A 25,877-nucleotide genomic window follows, 5' to 3' on the forward strand; every position below is an offset into this window, starting at 1 on the left:
CAGATTGTTTCCTTTTGTTTTTATTCAAACAAATATCAACAATCCGTTCTGAAAGATGCATTACACAATCAATTCACACAAACACTTTTGAAAGACGAAAAAAATTGTTCACTCATAAACTAACTAGTTCATAAGGTGCTTATTATAAAAATATGATTATTAAAACTTATCTTCCTATTTATAACATATTTATGATTCACTTTTGGCTTCACAGACACGTTTTGGATTAAACCAGGAGTGAACGTTAGTTAAATTAGGACGTTTGTGTATTTTTATAAATGTGCCCTAAATAATATTTCTGCTGTGAATCTTGAGTCACGTATTGATATATTTTTAAGAGATGTCCGTGCATATTTAGGCATGTTGTCTCAGAAATGTCAGGGATTGGTACATAAATCTGCAACATTGGAAAGATCATTCGGGCCCATTTTCACAGACATACTTTAGTTTAAGCCAGGACTATGCCTTCATTGAATTAAGATAATGACGCTTGTATAAAAATGCCTTAGAAGAATACATTACTGGTGTGCATTTTGAGATAAAACAATGGCACCGATACATTTCAAGATATTTCTGGGCAAGTTATATTGAGTAAAGACAGGTCACAAAGTCATGTGTTGTCAGTATGTTTTACTGACGTTATAGAGGGTCGACCTATTTGTGCTTTGCATTTCACAGTCATCAGTGAATCTGTGATGGGTTTTCATGGAAACAGTGTTTCGCATTGACATTAATGCATATGACAGACACTTTTATCCAAAGTGAATTACATTGCATAATCCTTTACATTTTTATCGGAGTATGTGCAATCCCTGGGCTCGAAGCCACGACTACGCCATGCTCTAACCACCGAGCTACAGGAAAGCAAATATTGGCAATGTAAATTTGTAAATCATTTTCGATTTCTCAGTTGGATGTGTGAGTCACCGTATTCAACCCTTAATAGCACTGCCTTGTTGCCAAAAACATAGCACCATATCAAAACATGTCAGCCAATCCAGGAAACAGTTAACTTGGCTTATAATTGTGCAGCATTTTCTGTCTACAGTATATGTTCTATCTATATGTACTGATCTATAATATAAGGATGGTTATGTGAGTAGATCTATTATAAAAAAAGATGCACAAACAATAACCACCTATAGTTTGTAGAACAATATGGAGTTATTTGTGTTCAAAGTGAATTTTCTAAGTGTACAATTGACAATGATGATTGAGCTTCAACCAAAAAGCCTTCGATTTTGACCCGCTCTTCTCTACATTTCATTTAGTAGATGTCTTTATCCAAAGCCACCTGCAAAAAGTGTTTAACAATTTGTTTAAGGATTTTCTTTTTGTTCCGTTGAACACAAAATTTTATATTTAGGAAAGCATAACGTTCTAGGGCACATACTGTATGACTACCAATGTTGATTTTCTTCCCTGTATGGCAGTCAATGAAATCCCAGAAATGTCAGTAGCTAACTTTTTTTCAACTATCCGAATTTTCATTGTTGCGTAGAGTTTCCCTTTAAATCTGTAGATTTATCAGAACCTTGGAGCTGGCGCCTCTAAGTGGACATTTATAATTCTCAAGGGGCTCAGAGAAATATTACCATGAAAATAAAACAGACAAAAACAGAGTTCAAAGTACATCAATATATTAAGATGCACGTGCACATAATAAAATACAGACAATTATTTATAATGTAAATGAAACAATTACTGTATTTTAAACCCTATACCTCTAGTCAATATGACTGTCCAATGACTGACATTTTTTAAACATTCTTTTAACATCTTTTATCAAGACACTCCCAGTACTTGAACTTAAATGCGATATAGAATGAATATATAGGATACTGAAAAAATATAGGATAGAAATACAGAAATAAACTCAGCAGTACAATCCATTTTTCCACATCATTAAAGGCCACCGACACTAAAATGAGCCTCAGACCAGCTTTGTCTTTAAGATTCTAAAGGTTTGAATCAAACTGGCACTCGAGTGATCTGATCCCAGATCAGTAAACTTTTGCAGTTCTCTTCAGGCTGTGTTTTACAGACCTCAGGAATCCTGTGACACTGAGTTTGTTCTGTAGTACTTCGACTTCAATCTCAGTCTACAGTATTACAGATATTCTGAACCACTCGATTGAACTCTTCCGGCTGGTCGGCGTACACGTGATGGGATGCGTCTTCAATCATCTGCAGTGAGAAAACAAATATGAGTTTATGATTTGTTTCTTATCTGCAGCCAATATATATACGGTCTTAAAAGTCAAAATTCTGGATACACTATTTTTAATGACTATTTTCCCACATTTCAAAACAGTAGTACATTTATCGACAGTATGAAATAACAGTTGAGGTATTATATCCTTTTGGAGAATTTTAAGAACTTCTGTATTCAAATGAATGAAGTTATCTACAATGCAAATTTAAAATGTGCATTTAGTGTCTGAAATCGAAAAGGTTGACAATTGAAATAGTGATATTAATGCAGTGCTCAAAGTCCTAGTGAAATAAAAAAAATCATGAAATGCTACAGCGTTTATTGATTAAAACGTTTATCAATGTGGGTCATTCACTTTTTAAAATCGTGTTTCCTCATAATCTTCAAATACAAAATCTTAAAATGCACTTTTGTCCATCGTAACAATCAAAATGGTGAAAAGCGCTATATAAATAAAAGTTGAGTCGAGTCATGTTATGACTATCCATCTTAAATGGCATATTTTACGTGGCTTGGTTAACTCCTCCCCTTCAACTGTCAGTCTGCTGCCAGTTCCATTTCAAAACGCAATGGCTGTTCTTATACATCCAATCAAATCACAATGAAAGACAAAATCCACGCCCGCTGTTTTTCTCATTCAAAATTCCATTTCACACAGAAATGCATCAAAATATGGAAGTAAAAACGATCTTTAACACAACATTTGCTCATTTACTCACTATGACATTGGTGGGGCTTTTGCCTCTTATCTCAGCCACCGTGTTTCCAGTGGAGCTGTCCACCCAGGAAAGTGCGCCGTAAACCATGGTGACGGGCATCGAGGGTGGCAGCAAGTTCACACGCTGGACCATCGGCCTCTTCGCCCAGCCGAAAGACTCGCACATGGCTTTGAAACCCACCTCTCCACTGTGAGTAAAAGAGAGAGAAATATGACATTTTTAAACTTGTAGGACATTAACTGAAAATGTCATTATGGCGGCATGTACCTGGGGCTCTGCGCATTACAGTGGTAAATGTATTGTGTCATGGTGTCGTCATCAAACAGATCCTCAAACTTCCTCTTGAAGTCAGGACGGAATCTGTTTACCAGCCCCGGACCTGCGAACAAACATGTGCGGTGTCATCATTCGGTAACATGGATTTGTGGAAAATCGATCGAATAGGTATTTGACAGCCCTGTCACGTATTCTGTTCTCACCCCATGGTCCAGCCGCCCTGATGACAGCCAGTGGGTTAAAGAGGCTGACCACTAAAGCCACAACTTTGACCCAGCCAGGTAGTGATACTCTTTTAACCTCTGACCCTTGACCTCCTGAGCCCTGTACCTGCTGCTGGGGTCGCTCAGGGAAACCCCACGCATCCACCAGGATAAGATGACTGACTCTAGTGGGAAGAAACACAATATAATCTGGTTAAATGGTCCTGTTTCTTTAAACGATTTCACCAAATAAGCTTGTTTAAACACCTCTCAGGGTACTGAATAGAATACGATGTTGCCAGGTAACCACCCAGGCTGTGACCCAATAGGATCATGCGCTCCAGTCCCAGTGATTGTCTCCACTGCTCTATGGAACTCACAAACTGCTCTTCAGCCAATGAGGCGTCCGAGGGAAACGACGGGCGGGAACTACGACCGAAGCCCAAGAGGTCGATGGCGTAGACGGGTCGAGATTGACTCAATGCATCAAGGTTACGAATCCACAGACCGACGCCACCTCCAAACCCATGGACCATTACGAGGGGCGTCTGAGCGGCTTGGATTGGAGGTTTGCGTGATGTCTTGCTGGTCACTTTAAGGGTCCATGTTCTGTTTTGATTGGGCAGTGTCACAAATCTGGACCACACGTCATTTTGGATACCTTTAACAGATGAAGACAAAATACAAAATTGTGCAAAAAAACAGAGATACGGTATCAGGAAGTGGTGTGGCTTTGAAACAGCTTATCTATTAACAGCATCTGCTCAATGATGTTAAACACTCACAGGAAAACTACATGCGAGTTAAACACTTACAATGGAAGCAAACAGCATTTTGGACAGCAATGAATAGAAATGAGCGATTGAAATTCCAGTATGCGCTTATATGAATTTCTGTATTACAAAAACAATTTAAAGACATCTCTAAGAATTAAGGCAACAACGAGGGTCGTACAGGCAAGGATTTTGGCCTCAGCACTTTTCAGCAACGACATCGATGTCGGCCTCCAAGATGGCCACCACGACCAATACCCAGAGGTGGGCCTTTAATAAAAGACAAAGAGAAGGTGAAACCATTAGTGATCTATTAAACATCGTCCGTGTCATCAGGCTGTACACAGCATCTGTCAACTGCCTTCATATAGACTACAAAACAAGCCTGTCAGCCGCTGACTAAATAAACAATTGAGCATTCATGATGCTTTGAGGGACATCAAACATTTACAATAATCAAACTTAACACAAAAGACAAGAACAAGCTGTTTCATCACTTTATGTATAAGGAGAACAACTGGTGCATAATCAACTATTGTATAATATATTTATACTATTTTATTTCCATTTCACATCCAAATGAAGAACAGTATTTCTAAGGTTACTCATCATACTACAATACATCAAGGTGACAGCTCAGCATGACTGTGCATGTTATGAAATCAGTTGATAAACAGCACACATCTCACAGGAAGACACGTGGACGAGTTGATATATCCCATCATTTCATACATAAACACAGCGTGTTAAAGACATTACAAACGGGGTTCACAGGAAGTTCGTGTTACATCAGCGGCACATGAAAGTAAACGTGTAAAGCTTTGAAGGTACGAATGAACAATACTCACTCCGTGTCAGTCTCGTCTTGCATTACGGTGCTTACAGAACAAGTTAGTAGACAACATAACACACGCCAGAAAAGCACACTGACATACTTGAGATGAAATCTGTGCGTTCACAGCCAGATCTGCCACACACTACTGTCACATTCAAGGCCAATGTTTTGTGTTTTGTAACACTGACGTCGGCATAATAAGTGGGCGGAACCATCGTGCGCCATGTTGGTGAGGGCATACTGAGTGGTTGAGGTTGCGTTTATTCTGCGTGAAACTCACAACCGTGCTTATATTTCCCAACGGATTGTTTATGACAGTGAGTCATTTTCACGGAGGGTTGTGAAATACGGAGTTGTTCATTCGCAACTGTTCACAGATGCCCTGTCCAATATGGCGGATCGTAAGCGGAACTCATATTCCGATCGTGTTTGCGGCGGATCGATTTGTGCACGCACATCTGTCGCTCGCTTCTTACACGTCATTCGTTTCCTCACTGCTTGGTTTTGTACTCCTTGTGCACCTTAAGAGCAGAAATCATGTCCAACTCCGTGTTTTCTGTCGTAACGCGGTTCGTGGAGGAGTACAGGAGCAGCACGTCGAACAAACTGAAGGTGGTCGACGCGTATCTGCTGTACATTCTGCTCACTGGAGTCTTTCAGTTCGTCTACTGTGTGCTGGTGGGAACGTTCCCCTTCAACAGCTTCTTGTCCGGATTCATCTCGTGTGTGGGGTGCTTCATCCTGGCCGGTATTTGCGATTATTTCACTTTCATTGACAAAGATCAGCAGTTCAATAAGACACGTTCGGTTTGCGTTTCATTCGTTTACAAGACCACTCACTTGTTAAAACGATTTCTTTGCCCGTGCCAACATGGACGTTTTTTTTCTTGTTGGAGAAATGGACACATATATCTATTAAGATTTAGTCAAGTACTCACTAAACATGCATCTTATTAAAATAAATGATTTTTCACCAAATAAAATTGCACGATTTCAATAGAACATTACTGCCAAAAATATATAACTAGTGTCCACTTATTAAATGAACTTGATGTGTTTTCAAGAACATGTCTTTTTGTTCTTGCACCTTGCAAATTATGATTTTTTTTGTTCATTCCTGTTTACTGAGATCCAAAGCATCCACATATTTATTTTTATCTTGTCCAAATTTTGATATGATGAGTGATGATGGTTTTTCACTGCTTGTGCAGTGCAAACGGGATTTAAAGGGATAGTTCACCCCCCAAAGTGAAAATTCTGTCATCATTTACGCCACCTCTTGTCATGCCAAGCCTATATGACTTTCTTTCGTAGGCGGAACAGGAAAAATATTGAAGAATATTGGTAATTTAACAATAGCGATTCCCCCATTGACTAGGTTTTGTGTCTGTGCAGTATATGTGAATGGGATTCGGTTACCAATATTCTTCATTGTTCTTGTGTCGTACAATGAAATGACACGAGGGTGAGTAAATGATGAGAGAGTTTTCATTGTATCACATAGTTTAGTTTTTTCCACATTTATCTTAATTTTCAGCAATATTCATTATATTCTGTCATTTTCAGAATTTCAAAATCGAATTCAGTGTATTTAGTCCAGCGTGATTGTTTATAAATACTAACTTGATAAATGTATTCATTTATGCATCATACCAAGTACGATATTTTAAATGCTTGTAGACCCGGAAGACATCTAGGAAGTTTCCTAGTGGCACTAAATTAGTTTATTCTTGTTTCATCTCAATTACAATCTCTCATAACGGTGCACTTGCAGAATGTTTATAATTCCAGTTTTATTGACTCGTGAATAAATGTTTTTTTTATGTTGAATGAACGTGCTAATGTTTTGTTGTTGCGATTATGTTCTTCTGTCTGCAGTTTGTCTACGCATCCAGATCAACCCTCAGAATAAAGGAGATTTCCTGACTGTGTCTCCCGAGAGAGCATTCGCTGACTTTCTCTTTGCTCACACCGTTCTTCATCTTGTGGTTGTCAATTTTGTTGGCTGAAAGAGACCGTCTGTCCAGTTCCGGTTATGCAGGTGGGTGCCGATTGTACTCCAATTAGACTATAGAAGTATTGTATGTAATATTTCCGAATCAGTTCTTTCTTTCTTTGGCATGTGCTGTATCGCTTCGCTCAGTATGTAAAATCTGTGTGTAATTTAAGCATGCTTGGTCAAGATTCATAATGCAGATATTCAAGAATGAGAAATGAACACATCAAAATAAATTTTTAGTAAGGTAAGCTGTTAAATATAATAAATGAATGTACCATGGTAGTGCAGACAAGCAAAAACTTTTACAGTGATGCACTTCTGTTCAAATTCAGATGAGAAAAGTGTATTCGAAGTGTGAAGTTCGAATTTAACCCAGAGTATTCTGTTAAGGGAGCAGTTTAAACAATTTATGTTTGTTCTGAACATATAGAAGGTAAACCAAATAAATACGCAGTAAGTCAGTTAAATGCAGCAAGCAATGATATCATCTTCTAAACCACAATTTTCCATGCTGCACTCTCCTCGCATGTATTGTGCCCTATATTTGGCAGATGACACCCTGTAAAGTGAACTTCTTAGGGTCAGATCTGTTCTGACATGCCCTAAACATTTTTTTAAATTGCACTATGAACCGTATTAGCCAATTCTTCTTGTTCAAATGTTCTCTGGCAGACTTAGAGGAAACATTTCTGGTGTCTGTTTTCTGAGGTTAACATCAGATTTTTTATGACCGTTTGTCACGAATCATGTCCCCCCTTTTAACATGATATTCAATGTGTACCCTATTTCTGTTTAAAATGAGCTGGATTGGAGTTTGTAATAATCTACTTCTATTGAATCTTTTGTTATGTGTGTGTGTGTTTTTTTTACAGATATGAAGACCAAATTTAGAGGACTGTAGCTCATGTGCAGAACCACGACATCAACATCACTCTCTCTATATGTTAATATGTTTTGACAGAATTGTCGTTTGGAATGAATTCTTATCCACATTTTATTTTACAAATGTTTTCTACTTTTCTGTTTCTAAATGTTGCTGAAACAGAATAAATGCCTTAAAAACAACAATTTGTCAAACATGCATTGCTTCGTTTTATTTCTCTACTGTAAAGAATGGCAATAACAACACCACGGTAAATATGTTTGAGCACTTGAAGTGGAATTAGATCATCTACGAAATGCATTGTAGATTTCAGTATTTCTGCAATGCTTCTACCCATTCTCTGACTATTAAAGTTACTGGAATCAATTTTTATTCATTTTATTTGTTAGCCATAATATTTACCCATTAAAATGACTTTGCATGCAACACATCTGATGTCTGGAGCTCAAATGGTTAAATCTTCCACATTTGGACATATAAACAGACTTGCGTAGGAGTGGAGGCAGGATTAATACTGACTGCTGCCGTTTGGAAAGAGGGACTCGCCGAGCTGATTCTACAAAATGTTTCTAAAACTATTAAGCGTTCTTGTTGTTGGTCATCTGCAAGGTCAGTTTTCATCATAACATGTTTTGAGTAACAAACTTCCTTGGTTGTGTTGTCCTGAAAGGAACTTGCATCTTCATCTACAAATTGGACACTGTTTCAGTTTCATTTCTCTAGAAGTGAACTCATTCAAAGGGACATTTGCAATTCTGAATAATGCTACGTTCTCAAAGTATCAGATTAAAAAAATGTTTCGTACGTGCAGTCAATTTGCAGTAGTAAGAAAAAAATACGCTGTGACCCACATTGTGTTTTGGATCAAGGTCATTGAACTCAACTTTTCAGAACACTTGATGTTTTCACAAACATTCGTCATTCAAACATTCATTCACGGCAAGCACGGTTGGTAAAACCAGCCTTTTTTAGGGTAGTTGTTAATGTTACTCGAAGTAGGGCACCATTGCATGTTTCGATTTTGCTGTTTTGTTCAAAATAAAAAAGGGAAGGAAAACTGGACAGGGAAACAGGTCTTTGATTTACACAAAGAAAATGTGGTGGCATGGTACGTATCTATTCAATACGTTAATGTTACGAACAGCAAGTTTTCCCTTTTAGTGTGTTTGTCTCTCTAATTCTCACAATGGTTGTTATGTTTTTGTTATAAACGTGACCTACTCGATTGCTAATGTCAAAAGATGGTCAGCATATCCTGCAGGAACTAAGATGGATGACATTAAGAATCTCTTAAATGTTGTATGATTATGACTGTTTTGTTTATTTCTTAACCTAAATTATCGTATAATTACATTGTTTTGACTTTATAAAAAATATTTTGCAAATGGGCAGGATATATGGACCTAAATATCCCAGAATCCCTTTCTTTATGATGTATTTAGGTTTCTACTGTACGGTGACTACTCTAGGAGATCAGACTGTACTTGAGGGTCAGTCTATCACCATTCCATGCCATTACAACCCACAGTACACCAGTCATGTGAAGTACTGGTGCCAAGGAAGGATGAGAGAGTTCTGTACCAGTCTGGCTCGCACCGATGACCTTGAATCTGCCCCGAATGGGATGGGACGGGTGACGATCGCTGATGACCCCACTCAACATGTGTTCGCCGTGACCATGCAGAATCTGATGGAGGGGGATTCAGGCTGGTACTGGTGTGGTGTGGAGGTCGGGGGAATGTGGATTTCTGATAGCACCGCCTCTCTTTATATCAGTGTTGTTCAGGGTCAGCAAAACAGTTACATTTATCACAAAATATATACATGTTTTACCTACATTTAATACATTTGTTTATTTCCACAATTATGTGGTGAATAATTGCCAATATTATTTTTATTAAATAAAAAATCCTTTTAAATATATTACAAATATAATTAAAAGCTTGCATACAACTGTTATTGTTTAAAATGATTACTATATAATAGTATATTATATAATGTATATATTACAGTATTTTAGGCAATATTTACATGGTTTTTAACAGTGTACTTCATTACATTAGCGGCAAAATGCAGCATGCATATCCTTTTGTGCAATTAATGTTTTGCACATTTCAATTTTTTATATACTGAATGTATACTGTCCATGTTTTACACTCGGCTGACTCCAATACAGAACTTTAAATGTAGAAATTATAGAAAATATTTTCTTTCAGTTGGCCAACATCAAAATGCTCTCTGATGCATTCTGAATCCATAATTGTTATAGACGACTCAGTAAAGTATCACATAAAGGCTTATCTGTTGATGTTTCTCATTATTGTATTGCTGCAGGTATATCAGTGTTGAGCAGAGAGGTGAGTGCAGAGGTAGGAGACAGCATCAGTGTTCAGTTTGTCTACAGTCAAAAACTCAGGTAATCTACAGAACATCATTACATCCAATCATCCATGTCTGAGAACCTGTCAAGAACATATGTCACCCCAAAATCAGAATTGAAGACACATCTGAAGACCAAACAGTATTACGAATCTGGGAGACAAAAATGTTTTCATCCTTATCTTCATGTATTGTTGAAACCTGCCTGCGTGTGATTTACTCATAAACTGAACTTTTTTGAAAACTGTCATACTGTTCGACAGGTCCAGTGATAAGAGATGGTGTCGCAGTGGTGACTGGAGCTCCTGCGTGGCGACGGACTCAAACGGGACGTTCAGCAGTAAACACGTGCTCATACGCGATGACAGAAAAAGAGAGTTCACCGTGACGTTACAGCAGCTGGAGATGAGAGATTCAGGGTGGTACTGGAGTGTGGCGGGTCAACAGCAGGTGACTGTTCATGTGTCAGTCACTCCACGAACTGCAACGGGTACTTCACACATCTCATTCATACCATGTTACACACTAAATTATGAGGGGTTTCCTAGAATCTGACAACTACATTTTGTGTTTACGCGACTGTGGATATGGTGTGCATTTAAAATGGGTATGCCAAATTCAGGCGGAAATCTGAAAATGGCCCATGAGTTAAACAGGTTTAAAATGATCCTGTGCAAATTCAAGTGTGATTGTAACATGAAGATGATGGTTTATATTTGAATGTAGCACTCAAGTTAAACAGTTAATTGTGTTTTTCATTGTGTTTGTAGTCACAGCATCTTCTGTCCAGATTGAGTCAAAGACTACACTTCAATCCGTAACGAAGTCAGAAAATTCTCAAGGGTAAAGTTCTGTCTTCTGTGGTTTATTTTCTCATGCCACAATTATATGCTTTTTAATCTTCTCTTTTCCTTGAATTATTTTTGGACTGTTTTTTACACACGTCTCGTGTGCTAAAATCGCTTTTCTCTAAAGCTGCTTCGCTGCAATGAAAAAGTGTGAAACGCACAAGAAATACATTTACTATAGAAATATACTTTTTTTTATTAGCGATAACAAACGTTTTTGCAGTAATAGACAAAAATGTGTTGTTTTGTGTTTTTTATACAGAGGCCTATGTTGTTTTACTATGGTTAATGGGTAAACACCTCTATTTTTGATGTATAATTTTTGAAAAGCATGTAATATTTAATATTCACATGTACAGTATAACTACCGTTGCAAACTTGCTCTCTAGAGTCTTTACGGACCGGTTCTGTTTCAATATGTGCAGAAATATTTTTCTGATATGTGTTTCAGTGAGCGTCTTTTGGAGACTCCGTGGATTGTGTGTGTGATAGTGTTGTTGGTGATAACTGCGTTTCTGGAAATTTGGAAGTTTCGTCAACAGTGTAGTATGTTTGTCAACATTATTTAACTTTTTAAAGTATAGCCCTTATTTATCTTCAAATGCATTGTTGGAATTAGTGAATAACACCAATAACACAATTTTTTATTTCATTGCATCAGAGAAGAAACAAAAGCATCAAGAGGCAAGTGAATTCAATGATAAACTCACAGTAAGTGCAATGAACATTGTTCTCATTAAGATGATAAAGCTTTGTTTTATCTGCTGATGTCATCAGGACCTTGTGGGCTAAATATTTATGTTAACCAAAAAACAAATAAAGACCTGTTTTTTAGCATTGCCTGAAGTCTGTTGTGCTAAAGATAATATATTTTATATTACTTCATACTACATGATAAAGTAAAAATAGTTGCTTTCATATTTTAGTTCTCTCTAAGATTAAATAAATACACAGAGGTCTGGATGCTGGATTTGATCATTGTTCGTTCACAGATGTGTCCATGGAAAGAAGGCGACTACAAGAACACTTCGGTCATTTTCCTGAACGCTCCAGCTCGTCAGGTTCACGTCGTTTGATGGAGAACACAATAGAAGGCCTGCATTACAGGAACCACTTGACCACTTAAAGGACTTATCTCCTGGGAATGACCCAACGGCACATGTGCATTACATTTTTTTTAATATGACGTCAATAAAGTTATCTGCTCATTCAGTTGCCATTCCAAAGAAATAAACAACATGAATCTTAACAACATACATTGAGTGAGTGATCATTTTCCATTTGAATGCATCTGTCATGTTATGCATTTCTTGTCTGTCAGAAGCTAATCCTGAGGTTGTCAAAACATTTCAGAATGTGTGAATAATGTGTGAATCCTTACAAACACCAACACACACTTTTAACACATGTAAGGGTTTTGCTTTTGTACAAAAATAAATAACAGCTGCATTTGCATTCACTTTCATATCACACGAAAGATAGAGTGCAGTTTGTCATTTCTTGTATGTCTGTGCTTTCGGGACAGCTCACTTTTGCAGCGACTCACATTTATCTAGTCCTTTTGTAAAGGAAACGCACAGGTTCTTCAACAAAGTTTATGATGTTGCCAAAAATTTCACAAGGTTCAATAGTTCTCATTAAGAATGTAATGATGTTGACCAAAAACTCGACTTTTATTATTTGAAGTAAGTTATGTGTGTGATACACAAGGAACTCCAGATGAAAGATGCAGTGCTGTAAAATCCAGACGCATTACACACGCGCTGCCTTCAGTTCTGTGTGTCATTTACTTTAATAACCAGGAAATGTTTGTGGACATGATGAAGATACAGAAAAATTTAACTTTTGGACAACTTATTGACCACGGGACATTCATTTTGATGTATTGAATTTTTCTTTGGCTCATTGCAGGTATGTGTCATAGATCAGTCTACTCATGTGCGAAATGATATTGTGTACTTAATTTATAATGATTGGAAACAGCTTTATGGTATTTATTGTGTTTCTTTCTTCATATGTTACAGGTGCAAACTGTACAAAAGGTGATGCAGAGAGAGAATTGACTGTTCGGACAGGAGGATCTGTTACAGTTACATGGTGGCAATGACATGATAACAGTGAACATTTATATTCATCATTGTTGGCATTTCTGTTTTACAGCTCAACAACAGAGTCCATGTTAGTAATCCATCCGTCTTACACTATTCGATCTTTCAAAACTTTGTGAGTGTGTTGTACTGTAGTTATGGAATTTTCTTGCCTGTAGTTTTATCAGATGTGAATCATTGCCTGTTCATTTCTTTCTTGACAGATATGAAGCTTCAATTCCCGATGACAGCGGTCGAACATCAAGAGGGTCTTTAATCGTATTTCCTCATGTATCTTGGCCAAGTTTTAGTGTGTAAGTCACATATTTAAAATGTAGAGGTTTTGGATCAGAACTGAGTAATGTATCGTGACTTCAGTGTCTATTGAACAGGACAATGTGTATATTACATCAAATGTCTGTATAACAGAATTCTATAAACTACGGTAGTCACCCTGAAGCACGGCCGTAATACTGCGAAAAAATGCACGGTTAGTATTGTCGACGTTGAGTTGAAATAGCTTATTTCAGATTTTAGAGATAAATGTAAAGATGCTTGTAATGACAGTTTTGTGACTAGCTGTTGTCAAAAAAACTCATCACTTCTTCTTTTACTAAAAGAGAGAAATAACACCCACATCCCACATGAGGAAAGAGACAAAATCATTGATGCAGTAAGCATTTACCTTTTTGTTCATTTAGCTATAATATATCCTATATAGAAAAGCTTCTTCTGGACACAATTTCATCTAAAGTGGACAATACATTTACTGGAAAAGTTCAAGCAGTCTAAAGAGTTTAAAGTTTGGCAGTAACATGACCGAGAGGCTGAAACAGATGTGTGTTTATTCACAGGACGACTCTGTTAATCCAGAATGTGATGTGATATATAGTTCTGTGATTAATCTAAAAGCAGTAAGTGAATTCATAACATCAAACACAAACAGAGAGAGATTCATAATGGACGTCTGATGTCAGTATCTTATTCCAGTAACATTTGTGTTAATAGTTAGTGTGATTTTATATGATGTGTCATAGTTCCAGTGCCGTCCAGTATGTGAAGAGAAAAATGGGATCTAGAGCTCTGTGTGTAAACAGGTGAGATGTTAATGTTGTGTTAATGTTTTACATACTGATACTGGAAACCAATCAATTAATCTCATTTTATCACAGGTGTCTTATCTGGATTGAATAAGAAATATAAACACAGTATGCAGAATACACATATTTGCTACACTGCCTGTTTCTGAATGTTTTACTATTTGTGTTTAAGCATAAACATTAACTATTTCAAAGCAGTATTTTGTCATGACATCAAAAAAAGTAATTAGTTCTCAATTTATTTCTGACCCAGTGTTGAAATTTGTATGTTTTTGTATTAGTGTTGTCCTCTAGTGGTGCTTCTGAATCATTGCAGCAACAGGCATAAGCGCTCAATGTGGCGTCTTTATAAGAGCTTACTTTCTGTAAACAATTTACAGATATAAATGTTGTATTGCTACACAATTATTAGTTAAAATGTGTTAGTATATGAGACATTTAAAATGATAAAAATAGATGAATAAAATGACTATTGAAATTTGGTAGTTCTTTATATTGAAAGAAAAACATGTAACTATGTTTGTAGTGTTTCTTGTCTGTGTCTGTATACACAAAATGAGTGAATAATGTGCAGATGCTTACAATGACGTAAAACCGAAGGCTATCACTACTACCCTATATAAAGGATTTTGTCATGTTTTTTTAATGCTTTTGATATATACTGCATATACAAACAATAGAAACTTTCTATTTACATTCACATGTTCTAAAACAGTCACATACATCTTTAAAGTCTGTAAATGAGATCTGTATTGCTGTGGATACAATACAGTACATAGTTCAACCCCAAATGACCCATGTCTGCAGTGACCTATTAGCATATGTCCTTTCACCTTTATGCTGATGTGTTTCATTTGATTTTGACACGTTTCAATACAACTTTTTTAAGAAATGTGAACCTCACAGCAGTGAGCATGAAATTTATTTTGTATTTTCTTTGCTCATTTAAATCAGTTGATTTCTATTGTGGTGACATTATATTATTTATATGCATTCATACATGAACTACAATAAATAATTGTTGCATGTAAGGTATGTGTGTGTGTGTGTGTGTGTGTGTGCGTACGCACGTGTGATCAGAGATGCACGTTACATGATGCCAATGTTCAGTAAACATTTTACAGTTTTAACTTTTCTTATACTTAAATACTTTTCTTGACAAGAAGATTTTCTGACATCTGTTTCAGACAGCAACTTTTGGAGTCTTGTTGGTGATTACATGCCTTTTTGGCAATTTGGAAATTACGCCAACAATGTAGTTAGTTTGTCTGCGGTTGAATGTTAATCCTCATTTATTCTGAGAATAAATAAAGATGTGTGGGAATTCTTTGGTGGATTAAAACGTTGTCAGAGACGAAGCACAAACTTGAAGTGAAATGAAATGAACGATAAACTCACGGTAAGTGAGGATAATATTGCTCTCATTAAAATAAAAACCTTGCTTCGTTTTTTGCTGATGTCATCAGGACCATGTGGGCTAAAGGTTCATGTTAGGCAATAACCAAATAAAGACCTGTTTCAGCATTGCCTGAAGTCATAGTTGAAATAGTTGTAAAGTCTGTAAAAATTGTTGATTTGGTATTTTAGTTCTCTCAAGGTGAAAAAAATTCAAGAGGCCCTTATTAATGGATTTCCTGCTATTTGGCCCAAGTATTCAACTGCATTTTAGATTGTAAGCGTGATAATAACTTCAACCTAACAGAACAAACATAGCATTTGCAATTCTACGGAAGAAATGCAAGCTGATCTGAAACCATACAGAGTGAGTGATAAGAATTTTTGTTGGTTGGTCTAAGTCATCAGTTAGAGATCTACATATAGATGCTCATGTCATTTGTGATGTAAAGATTGTGGTCATATTTGGCATTTCTTCACATTCAAAGAAAAGGTCATGTTGTGCTTTTCTTGTCAATTCAGTAGGTCAACCATGAGGTTGTGAAAACAAGTTCCGATTGTGTGTACGTGTGAATCCTTACACACACTCACAAAAAGAAACATTAAGAGTTGTACGATTTCTTTTTTAAACCAAATGGTAGTTTTTGTGCAAAAATCGCAGCTTAGTTGTAATGCAAAATGAAACAACTAAATAAATAATGAAAGGCTATGTAATAAGGTCTGTTGTTGCTTGCATAAGTATTTTGACTGTAAAAGTCCACTTCCGCATACAAAACTCTCAACATTTTCAAACATTTCTGTAAAAGCCGATAAAGCGAATATTCTCATGAAGAATGTAAGTGATGTTGATTAAAGACTTTGTACATTTCTGCAATATTTACAGCATGGAGACCGGTGACATGAGGATGCAGGAAGTGAGAGATGCTACAAAAATGTAACACAGCAATATTATCAGATCATATGATACATGTGTCGCTTCAGCCAATCTTATCAGATCATATACTTCAGTTCTGTGTTTCATTTATTTTATTAAGTAGGCAATTGTTTGATTCTGTGGTAACAAACATGTTTGTGGACAAGACGATATGGAAAAAGGAAACTTCCGACCAACTTATTGACCAAGGGAAAGTTATTTTGAAGTTTTTGATTGTTCTTCGGCTCATTGCCGGTAGGTTTGATTCTGTTTCTCTTATGTGTAGCCCTGGGATCTGACAAATAGGCATTCATAAATATTGCTTTCAAATTTCTATCAGTAATTGAGAAATCGCATAGAATAGTTGTAAATACTGATGCAAATGAATTTGTCACACTGTAGAATTTTTTTAAATAACATGAAAAATATTCAGATGGTGTTATAACGTATGTTTAAAAAGGGACCGATATACTCTTTAAGACACTGACAAAACATAGATGTACCTAATTGTAAAATGTGTTTTTATATTCTCTGCTATAGGTGCTGAGTGTAAAACAGGTGATGCGGAGAGAGCATTTTCTCTTCAGACCGGAGGATCTGTTTCTGTTCCATGTCATTATGACAGAAAATATATTCAACATAAGAAATACTGGTGCTATCATGCAAACGGGATATACAATTTCTGCTCTATTCTGGCATACGCTAATGAAACTAAAGGAAAAGTGTCAGTCATTGATCATCCTGATCAGAGTTTATTTACCGTCACTATGAGAAACCTTAAGGATCAAGACACTGGAACTTACTGGTGTGCTGTGGAAATTGAAGGGATTCTAAATGTGGATGTGACAGAGCAGCTTTATCTCACAGTCCAATCAGGTATGAGACTTATTTCCACACTTAGATGAAATATTTCCCTAATTTCTGATAAATTTCAATAATAAATGACTGTGTGTGGGCATTTGTGTGTTCAGTTCCTGATGTGTCTGTGGTGTCCAGCAGTGTATCTGGAGATGAAGGTGGTAATATCAGCGTTCAGTGTCTTTACAGTTCTGCATATAAGAAAACACACAAACAGTGGTGCAGATATAAAGACAAGATGTGTAACACATCCCAGAGTTCATCAGTTCAGATCAGTGATGATGTGAGAGGATCTTTCACTGTGCTGATGTCTGGACTGATGCTGAATGATTCTGGCTGGTACTACTGTTCTGTAGGAGATTTACAGGCTCCTGTTCAACTCACAGTCACTGGTAAAACACATTCTATCATTACGCGTTTATCTTTTGTTGCTAAATAAACATTTAACGTGTACACTTTTGTGTTCGACAGCAGCGACCGGAGATTCGAGCGCAAGAACAGATTCTGTGTTAGTAAATCATGCTTTATAATTCATTATTTTTACAATTTACATTTACATTTTTACATTATTTTAAATCTAGTTTAAATGATTCATTGCTTTACTTTTTTCGTCACAGAAATACAGATTTTTCTTCTACACCAGCAATTCCCAATGACAGAAATCAAACACCAAGTGGCAAAGAGCAGCAACATATTCTGTAATTTCATTTGTGTTTAATGTGTTTGAGAAAGATTTTTTATTTGAATTGGAATCATTATGGCCCAGTTTCACAGACACAAGTCTACTTAGCTTAAAGGAATTGTTCACTTTCAACCTACTCTTTCATGATAATTGAAAGAGTAGAGAAACTGTAATTTTGACCTTCAACCGTTTGGAGTCCATTGAAGTCCACTATATGGATAATAATCCAGGAATGTTTTCATCAAAAACCTTAATTTATTTTTGACTAATGAAAAAATACATAAACATCTTGGATGATAACAATGAGTTAATGATCACGAAAATGTATGTTGAAAGTGAACAATTCCTTTGAGCCAGGACTATACCTCAGTTGAAATATCATATACGTCGCTTTTCTAAAAATGCCTTAGAAGAATACATTACTGGTGTGCATCTCGAGACAAATCAATGGCACTGGTATATTTTAAGATATTTAAATTCAGTTAAGACAAACATTCATTTTAGTCTGGGACCAGCCTTGAGCCTTGTCTGTGAAACCGGGCCTATATGTCCAAATTTTTATAAATTAAATATGTTCATTCAGTGTTCGATGTATTCCAGAGATAATATTGTTGAGATATACAGTATTTGAGATACAGTTAATGTAGCAATGTGATGTTAGCGACATCTAGTGGTGAGGCTGTGAATTGCAACCAATGGCTCACTCACCCTCTCCCTTTTGATACACTTTGGTGGCTGATAAAGAACTGAGATGTTTTCGCTTCTTTGTCAAATGAGAGTATTTAAGAAGCGTGTTCTGTAGAGCAATTCGTCTGTTTAGTAGGTCTACTGTAGAAACAACATGGAAAATTCCATGTAAGGGGACCTGCTGTGTATGTAGATAAATATAGCTCATTTGAAGGTAAGAAAAACATAACCCTAAATTATGTAAGGTCTTTACAGACCTATGAACCCATATCTTAGATTGCATTTCTGTCAAGAGATCCTCCAAAAACGTACACACAGGACTTTTATCTTAATATGCTATGAACGATAGTAAGTCTACTCAGTATGAAACGCTCAACATTGTTCTTTATTTTCACAGACAGTACGGCCATCTGAACATGTGGCATCTACTCATAGTGCTTCCGCTGATGATATTGGTTGTCATTGCAACTGTAATACTGAGTAAAAAACACAGTCAGTATTAACTTAGAATGAATCATTTTATTTTATGAATAATTTGTCTAATTGTTTAGATTGGTATGTTTAAGAACTGTAGCAGAACAACTGATCATTTTCTCTTTTACTAACAGAGAGAAATAACACCCACATCACACATGAGGAAAGAGATAAAGCCAGCAATGCAGTAAGTATTTACTTCTGCTTACACATTCTTTAAGCTTTAATATACAGTGATTTTAGTATTGTGAAATGAAACGTCTGAATTGGTCAATGTATCAACTGGAAAATTGACAAACAGGCTGACACAGATGTGTGTTTATTCACAGGACGACTCTGTTAATCCAGAATGTGATGTGATGTACAGTTCTGTCATAACATTTCACCAGAGTAAAGCAGTAAGTGAATTCATAACATCAAACACAATCACAGACAGACTCATAATGGACGTCTGATGTCAGTAGTTTATTCCTGTAACATTTGTGCTATTGTGATTTTATATGATGTGTCATATCTCCAGTGCCGTCCAGTAGAGGAAACTGTGATCTATAGCTCTGTGTGTAAACAGGTGAGATGTTAATGTTGACACATATGATTGAGGATTATAAAAATATAAATTAATCTCATTTTATCACACAGGTGTCTGATCTGGATTAGATACCTGAACAAAATGTGAACATCAAGTTAAAAGTTAACACTGTATGTTTGTAAATAAATGTTTCACTATTTATGTTTAGCGTCAAGTAATTATCATATCGGTAGGCCTATTTTATCAACAGAATATAGTAGAGCAGTTCAGCTCTGGTTTGAGAGTTCAGGTGAATAAAAATATAGTAATTTATGCCTTTGTAACAAGAAATGAAAGTTCAGATCTGAAAAACAACAGACACCTTTTATGTGTAAAAGAAATGTTTGATGCAACTTAAGCAGATCTGCTGTTGAACTTTTTAAGTATTTCCACATTTCAATTTGAAATGTAATTGTGCTTAGGACATTCACCCTATTGATTTAGCATCGGTGGGGATTATTTTGTTCATCTGTTTGCATTTAAATCCCAAATTAAATTCGTTTATGTTTTTGGGCAGTGTTGCCCTCTAGCGGTGCCGTTGACCCATTGCAGCAAAAGGCCTTGGAGCTCATGGCATCTTTTCGTACACTAAACAAAGCAATCTTTATTTACAGATTTAAATTTATAGATTTAAATTTATTTTACTACAGTATTATTAGTCACAATGTGTTAGTGTATGATCAATTTTCTTCGCATTAAAAAATAGGTCATAGGTCCACCACGCTTTGTTTTTTGTCTGTCTGTAAGCACAAATCGAAACAGTACAAAATTTGAAATACTTACAAGCTTGTATAAACAGAAATAAGTTAAACGTCTCCTCCACAAATTTTTTTCAATAAAGTTAAGGGCTTTGTCATGTAGTAGGCCTTAAATGGGATGCTTTCCCTATTAATGTGCACATGAATAAAATTAATCAACAATTTATGTTGTCAAACTAGCTCTTTGGTTGGTAATGAACTAATGAATTATATAAGCAGATCATTTGAAAATGATATACATCTGTGAAAAAAATGTAGGGACCATTTCCCCAAATCCACATTTATTCTGCAGTACGTACTAACAATATTTCTCCCAAATTCCAAACAAAATTATAGTTTCTATTTGCATTTGTAGAAAATGAAAACTGGAGAAACAGGTCAACATAACAGAAAAGGTGCTCTCTATTTTTTTCAGACTTCAAAGACTGTTAATAAAATGTTCAAGTTCTCTTTTAAGCAACAACAGTCATGTTTCTGTACGTATGTAGAAAGTTCAAAATGTATTTTTTAGGTCTTGGTGAGAAATTCATTTTTGCAATGTAATGACTTAAAGAATGGAGCTCAAAGTTGAGCAGTCTAAGTGATGTTTTTTTGTAATGCAAGAGTTTGTAGTCTTTAGGCATTATGAGAAAGCAGATGTATATGTTTATTTAGGATAAAAGCGTCTGCCAAATGAATAAATGTAAATGTAAATGAACATCTGCTTTCTCCCTTTCATGTGCTTATATCCTTTCCAATTACCCCCCTGCCTCACTCTTAACCGTTTATATTAATTTATAAGGTTGTGTCGTAAAGTATTTGTTATACTTCATATCTGTACAAACAATATAAGGATGTTCTTCTATAGAAGATAGGAGATACTTTACAGTGCAGAACAGCAGAAAACCTTTTTTTCAAGGTCTGATGATGTCACCAAAAAATGAATTGCATGAAGAGAAATAACAATAATTTAGAATGTAAATTATGTTGACTAAAGTTGCATGAGAATTAAAATGTTAGATTTCCTTATAGATTAAAAAATTCTGTTTGGTAAGATATTATTAAAATGATAATTGACCCTTGTGTTTGGATGCTGTTGACATGAGCCACTCAAGAAGTAGGAGGCGAGAGATGCTAGAAATCACACAGACACAGCCACTATAATGACATCAAAGAACACATGTTTTCAATGTAGCTGTCACGGGGAGTCAGAGACGTTCGGATCCAAATGCAGGGTTTATTCACAGAATGGTCAAACAGGCAGAGATCAACGACAGCGTAAGGTATGTAGGGAATATCCAGAATCATAAACAGTCACAAGCAGAGGTCAGGGCAGGCAGCGGAGAATCATAGTCAATATAACAATATCAGCTCTAACACAGCAGGAACAAACACAGGTAAACGCTCAGAAATGTTAGACTGGCTAAACAAGACTTCGCCGTGTGTGAATAAGTGAACATGGTATATATAGAGTGAGACTAACAAGGTGATGAGATACAGATGAATGTAATCAGTGCTGATGAGTCCGGGAAGTGAGTTCTGGGAAATGTAGTTTGTGAGTGAGTGATGGTCTGATGTGGTGTGCCCTCTGGTGGTTCTCAATGGCACTCCAGCTGGTGATTGTTACAGTAGCCCTGTGTTTCGATTAAAAAAAATTGTATTACATGTTTTGCTTCTGTCAAAATAAAAGACAACAAAAATGTTTATGGGCAAGAACATTTAACCATCTCAGTTTTTTGAGCATCAGACAGTGAGTGAAATTTTGGATTTTTCTTTAGCTCACTATGGGTAAGTTTATTCATCTTTTGTTGTGGAGTGTGATACATTGTTTACTGCATTTATTATACGAGTTATCAATTGCAACTTTTATTAGCAGCATTGTGTTAATTTGTGTTTTGCCTAAAGCCTTTATCGTTTATTATCAATAATCGAAAGGACATGGAATAGTTGTAAAAGTTGTAAAACTGAAATAATTTGTCACGCTGCAGGATTAAAAACGAAAAAGGGATTCAAATGGTTTAAAACCATACAATTTTCTTGTGTAATATATTGAAGCATCAGGTAATACAGACTCAATAGACTCAATAACTAAAATGATTTAAATATGGCTGGTGGTGATTACATGATAATAGTGCAAATATGACCTATTTTACACATCCAAGTTTCTGTATATCATATTTATATAAATTTTTTCTATCTCTGACAGCAGCTTTGGTCACTGAGGAACCGTAAGTATCAACATATTTTTTATTTAATAATGTTATTAAATAATTATAATAATTACTAAGTTTTATTGTTTAGTAAAAGCTTCTTAAATACATTTGTAATAGTTCTGAGGGTTTGAATGTTTCCCACATTTCCCTGTGACATATTTGTAAACAACAAGACATATGTTATTGATAATGTAATTATTTCTGCTTTATTTCTTTCATGTTTTAGTCAGGGCATGAAGAGTTTCTGTCTATCACACTACTAGATGAGTTCTCCGTTTATCAAAAGGATGATTATAAATAATCCACTGAAGTTTAACTACACTCTCATTTCCTTTTTCTCTTCTTGAGTTTTGTGACTATATGTTTAAACTTATTTTCTTCCTTTTTTTAAATGTGTCATAACCAAGATCTCACCATAGTTTAGTGGTTTACAGCTTGTGAGGAGACCATGAATGTTAATATTCACATAGAGACTGATCATGTACATGGAAAATAGACATGAATGACATAATATAGCATGTTGGAATATGACTTTCTAAAAGCTGATCTGAATCACAGTATGTCAGTCGTTGAAAATTAGAAACAGGAAGTTGGTAAGCCACAGGAAAGTTAATTATAATAAATTAAAACATTTTTGGACAACATATTCTTATAAGCCTAAGGCCACACAAGTAAAATAATGTATACGTTTTTATGAAAGATTATAATAGTAAATTCAATACTTGGTTCTCTCAGTATATGAAAAACAAACTGGGATTGAATCAAACACAGATGATACATTTTTTTATTGTAATGTTCAATGCTTCAAAAATGTATGCAATGTAATGTAAATGTAGGCAAATCAAATTATCAAATCATTTATTTTTACATTTTGCTAAATGTTTCTACCTCTCTGTTGACCGAGAACAACTTCTACATGGGAGAGTATCAAAAGCTTCTTCATTGTTCCAAAGCAGCTTTACAGGGGAAAATGAGAAAACCGCAAAAAAACAAGGTACATGGTGTTTAAATAACAAGTTAAATTATTCTAGTAAATAATATCTAACGTCAGCAGTCTCCCTGTGGTTTATTAGCATATTTTGCATTAAGTGAATGCTTGGCTGAAAAGATGTGTCTTTAATCTGGATTTAAATTGTTAAGTTGTTCCTAGAATAGTGTCAAGAATGCTATTCCAGTTAGGTGCTATGTATGAGAAAGCTCGACCCCCTTTGGTGGATTTAGTTATTCTAGGTGTTATCAAAAGTCCTGAGATTTGAGACCTTGGGGATGTGCGTTTTATTTGATAAGCCACTCAGTTGACACAACTCACTCTGCCTGTTTGAATATATCAACATGTATTATAAACCACTTTAAGTTGTGCTCCATACATCACACTTTATTTTCTTTCATTACTAAAATGACATTACATTTCGATTGTTTACATACTTTCACTATTTGTGCACATACTTGCTAATCGAAATGTATAAATGCGAACAAGGTTCGAACCCGCAACCTCTTGCACCCGAGGCTTGAGGTTTATCAAGTGTGGCAGGAGTACTAGGAGAACCAGGAAAATTCCATGGACCTCCAGCGAGGGATCCTGTTGGTGGTGAAGTCCAATGTTGTGAGTATGATGGTAGCAGGACTTTGCTAGCTTGATGTGCTTGTTCAATTTGAAGAGCAAGTGTAAGTGCAGCATCCATTGTGTCCACAACTTGTTACTGTATGCGAAGCTGGAGAAAATGTTCAATATCATCAATAAAACTGCTAAATTTTGCCTTCTTCTTTGCATTAACCTCACAAGTGGGAAAAGCCTCATCCACTAAACTTGAGGGGCTTCCTCAGGCTTACGTGCGCGAGCAATGACCAGTTTGTAGTCTTTCTTTGTTTCACTAGGCAAACTGTTCCAATAGCTAAAAGCTGTACCACCAGGCAAGTGGGCAAAAGCTTGGATAACTTGTCGTTGTAAGAAAATCTTTTTTTCCACCTCCCCAAAACATAGGCGGGAAATTTCCAGTTAAGCGGTGCATAAAATGTGAGGTACTATACACGGGGACATCAAGCTCTGCATCTGCTTCTCTCATTGTTTTCCAAACGCATGAGTTTTTACCACAAAATATATGAACAGTCCAGGCTTACAGCAAAAACGAAAGAATAAAAAAAACAACGCCAGGACAATTTTAAAGTTACCTGTTGCAGGCAAGTTTTTATCTTCAAATAGTTTTTTTTAACTTCAACAAAAGATAAAAACACGCAAATTTCAGCTCAGGGGAAGTCAGTATTGAAATAAAATCAGTTCACAACAGAAACGCCTTAAAGAATCTGTCGCAGTGGGATCATCATCATTCCAAGCTGTCAAGTTAAGTCAAGTCAGCTTTATTTATATAGCGCTTTTTACAATTTTCATTGTTACAAAGCAGCTGTACAAGAAAAAATTACTATAAGTAAAACATAAAAGGTTATGGAATTCAAAACACAGGTCAAATATTAGACACACAATAAATTCCTATATGCAGTGTTAATTAAATAAGACTACCAAATTCTAGCAGCCCCCCCGGCCAGGCAAAACAGTGCAAAAAAGTATGCAAACAGTGGCGAGAAACCCAAAACTCCATTGGAGGAGAAAAAAAACCTCGGAGGGAAACCAGGCCTAACCAGGGGATTCCAGTTCCCCTCTGGCAAAAACTGCAGCCTCTGCACAAGCTCAACAGTGCTTGCACAACAAGGCAAAAATAAAAAAATTTGATTTAAAATTATCATTAATAATCTAATAGTGGCTGAAGTTTTGTAGGGACGTCACTTCCTTCGTCCAGCATTTGTCAGGTCTAGGAATGGATTGCGCCCTGCCCGCTCCACTCTTGTAACCTTGGAACAATGAGACAAGACTGGCTGAGAGTAGAGTACTGTTCTGCACTCTTTGATGCAACAAATGCATCAGTTGTTATTGGAAGTGTCCCTGGTTCCGGTTGATCTAACTAGTGCAGCCTAGATCTTTGAAATACATATATTATGATAATCTAGTGTATGCAAGATTAAAAAGATGCGTCTTTAGTC

At 36.0% G+C, this 25,877-nt stretch overlaps 4 protein-coding genes across 7 annotated transcripts; 3 read left to right on the forward strand and 1 right to left on the reverse strand.

Annotated features, from left to right (window-relative positions):
- Positions 1 to 1,623: 1,623 nt before the first annotated feature.
- abhd4 (abhydrolase domain containing 4, N-acyl phospholipase B) lies at positions 1,624 to 5,206 on the reverse strand. Of its 4 annotated transcripts, none has more exons than XM_079453079.1 (7): positions 5,035 to 5,206; positions 4,368 to 4,456; positions 3,681 to 4,074; positions 3,414 to 3,598; positions 3,202 to 3,313; positions 2,935 to 3,121; positions 1,624 to 2,187 (listed from the first exon to the last, which is right to left on the reverse strand). In XM_079453079.1, the coding sequence occupies exons 1-7, from the start codon at positions 5,055 to 5,057 to the stop codon at positions 2,098 to 2,100; spliced, it is 1,080 nt and encodes a 359-aa protein (XP_079309205.1). In that variant the 5' UTR covers positions 5,058 to 5,206; the 3' UTR covers positions 1,624 to 2,097. The 4 variants fall into 4 exon arrangements, with proteins under 4 accessions (XP_079309205.1, XP_079309208.1, XP_079309206.1 ...); XM_079453082.1 differs by having other exon boundaries at positions 5,122 to 5,193; XM_079453080.1 differs by having other exon boundaries at positions 4,229 to 4,456; positions 5,035 to 5,193.
- A 267-nt stretch (positions 5,207 to 5,473) lies between these two features.
- On the forward strand, positions 5,474 to 8,088 carry dad1 (defender against cell death 1). Its single transcript, XM_079453084.1, has 3 exons — positions 5,474 to 5,769; positions 6,900 to 7,062; positions 7,893 to 8,088. The coding sequence occupies exons 1-2, from the start codon at positions 5,559 to 5,561 to the stop codon at positions 7,028 to 7,030; spliced, it is 342 nt and encodes a 113-aa protein (XP_079309210.1). The 5' UTR covers positions 5,474 to 5,558; the 3' UTR covers positions 7,031 to 7,062; positions 7,893 to 8,088.
- A 279-nt stretch (positions 8,089 to 8,367) lies between these two features.
- Positions 8,368 to 12,738, forward strand: pigr (polymeric immunoglobulin receptor). The gene is made up of 8 exons (XM_079453083.1): positions 8,368 to 8,512; positions 9,346 to 9,690; positions 10,238 to 10,319; positions 10,546 to 10,772; positions 11,053 to 11,125; positions 11,582 to 11,676; positions 11,792 to 11,841; positions 12,123 to 12,738. Exons 1-8 carry the CDS (start codon positions 8,467 to 8,469, stop codon positions 12,204 to 12,206), a joined length of 1,002 nt encoding a protein of 333 aa, XP_079309209.1. The 5' UTR covers positions 8,368 to 8,466; the 3' UTR covers positions 12,207 to 12,738.
- A 3,078-nt stretch (positions 12,739 to 15,816) lies between these two features.
- On the forward strand, positions 15,817 to 21,347 carry LOC306891631 (uncharacterized protein). Its single transcript, XM_079452005.1, has 12 exons — positions 15,817 to 16,079; positions 16,596 to 16,646; positions 16,747 to 16,880; positions 17,166 to 17,501; positions 17,597 to 17,875; positions 17,955 to 17,991; positions 18,101 to 18,181; positions 19,250 to 19,344; positions 19,461 to 19,513; positions 19,656 to 19,724; positions 19,847 to 19,894; positions 19,966 to 21,347. Exons 2-12 carry the CDS (start codon positions 16,597 to 16,599, stop codon positions 19,981 to 19,983), a joined length of 1,200 nt encoding a protein of 399 aa, XP_079308131.1. The 5' UTR covers positions 15,817 to 16,079; position 16,596; the 3' UTR covers positions 19,984 to 21,347.
- Positions 21,348 to 25,877: the final 4,530 nt, after the last annotated feature.

The sequence above is a fragment of the Barbatula barbatula genome (assembly GCF_947034865.1).
Source record: "Barbatula barbatula genome assembly, chromosome: 3".
Classification (NCBI taxonomy): domain Eukaryota; kingdom Metazoa; phylum Chordata; class Actinopteri; order Cypriniformes; family Nemacheilidae; genus Barbatula; species Barbatula barbatula.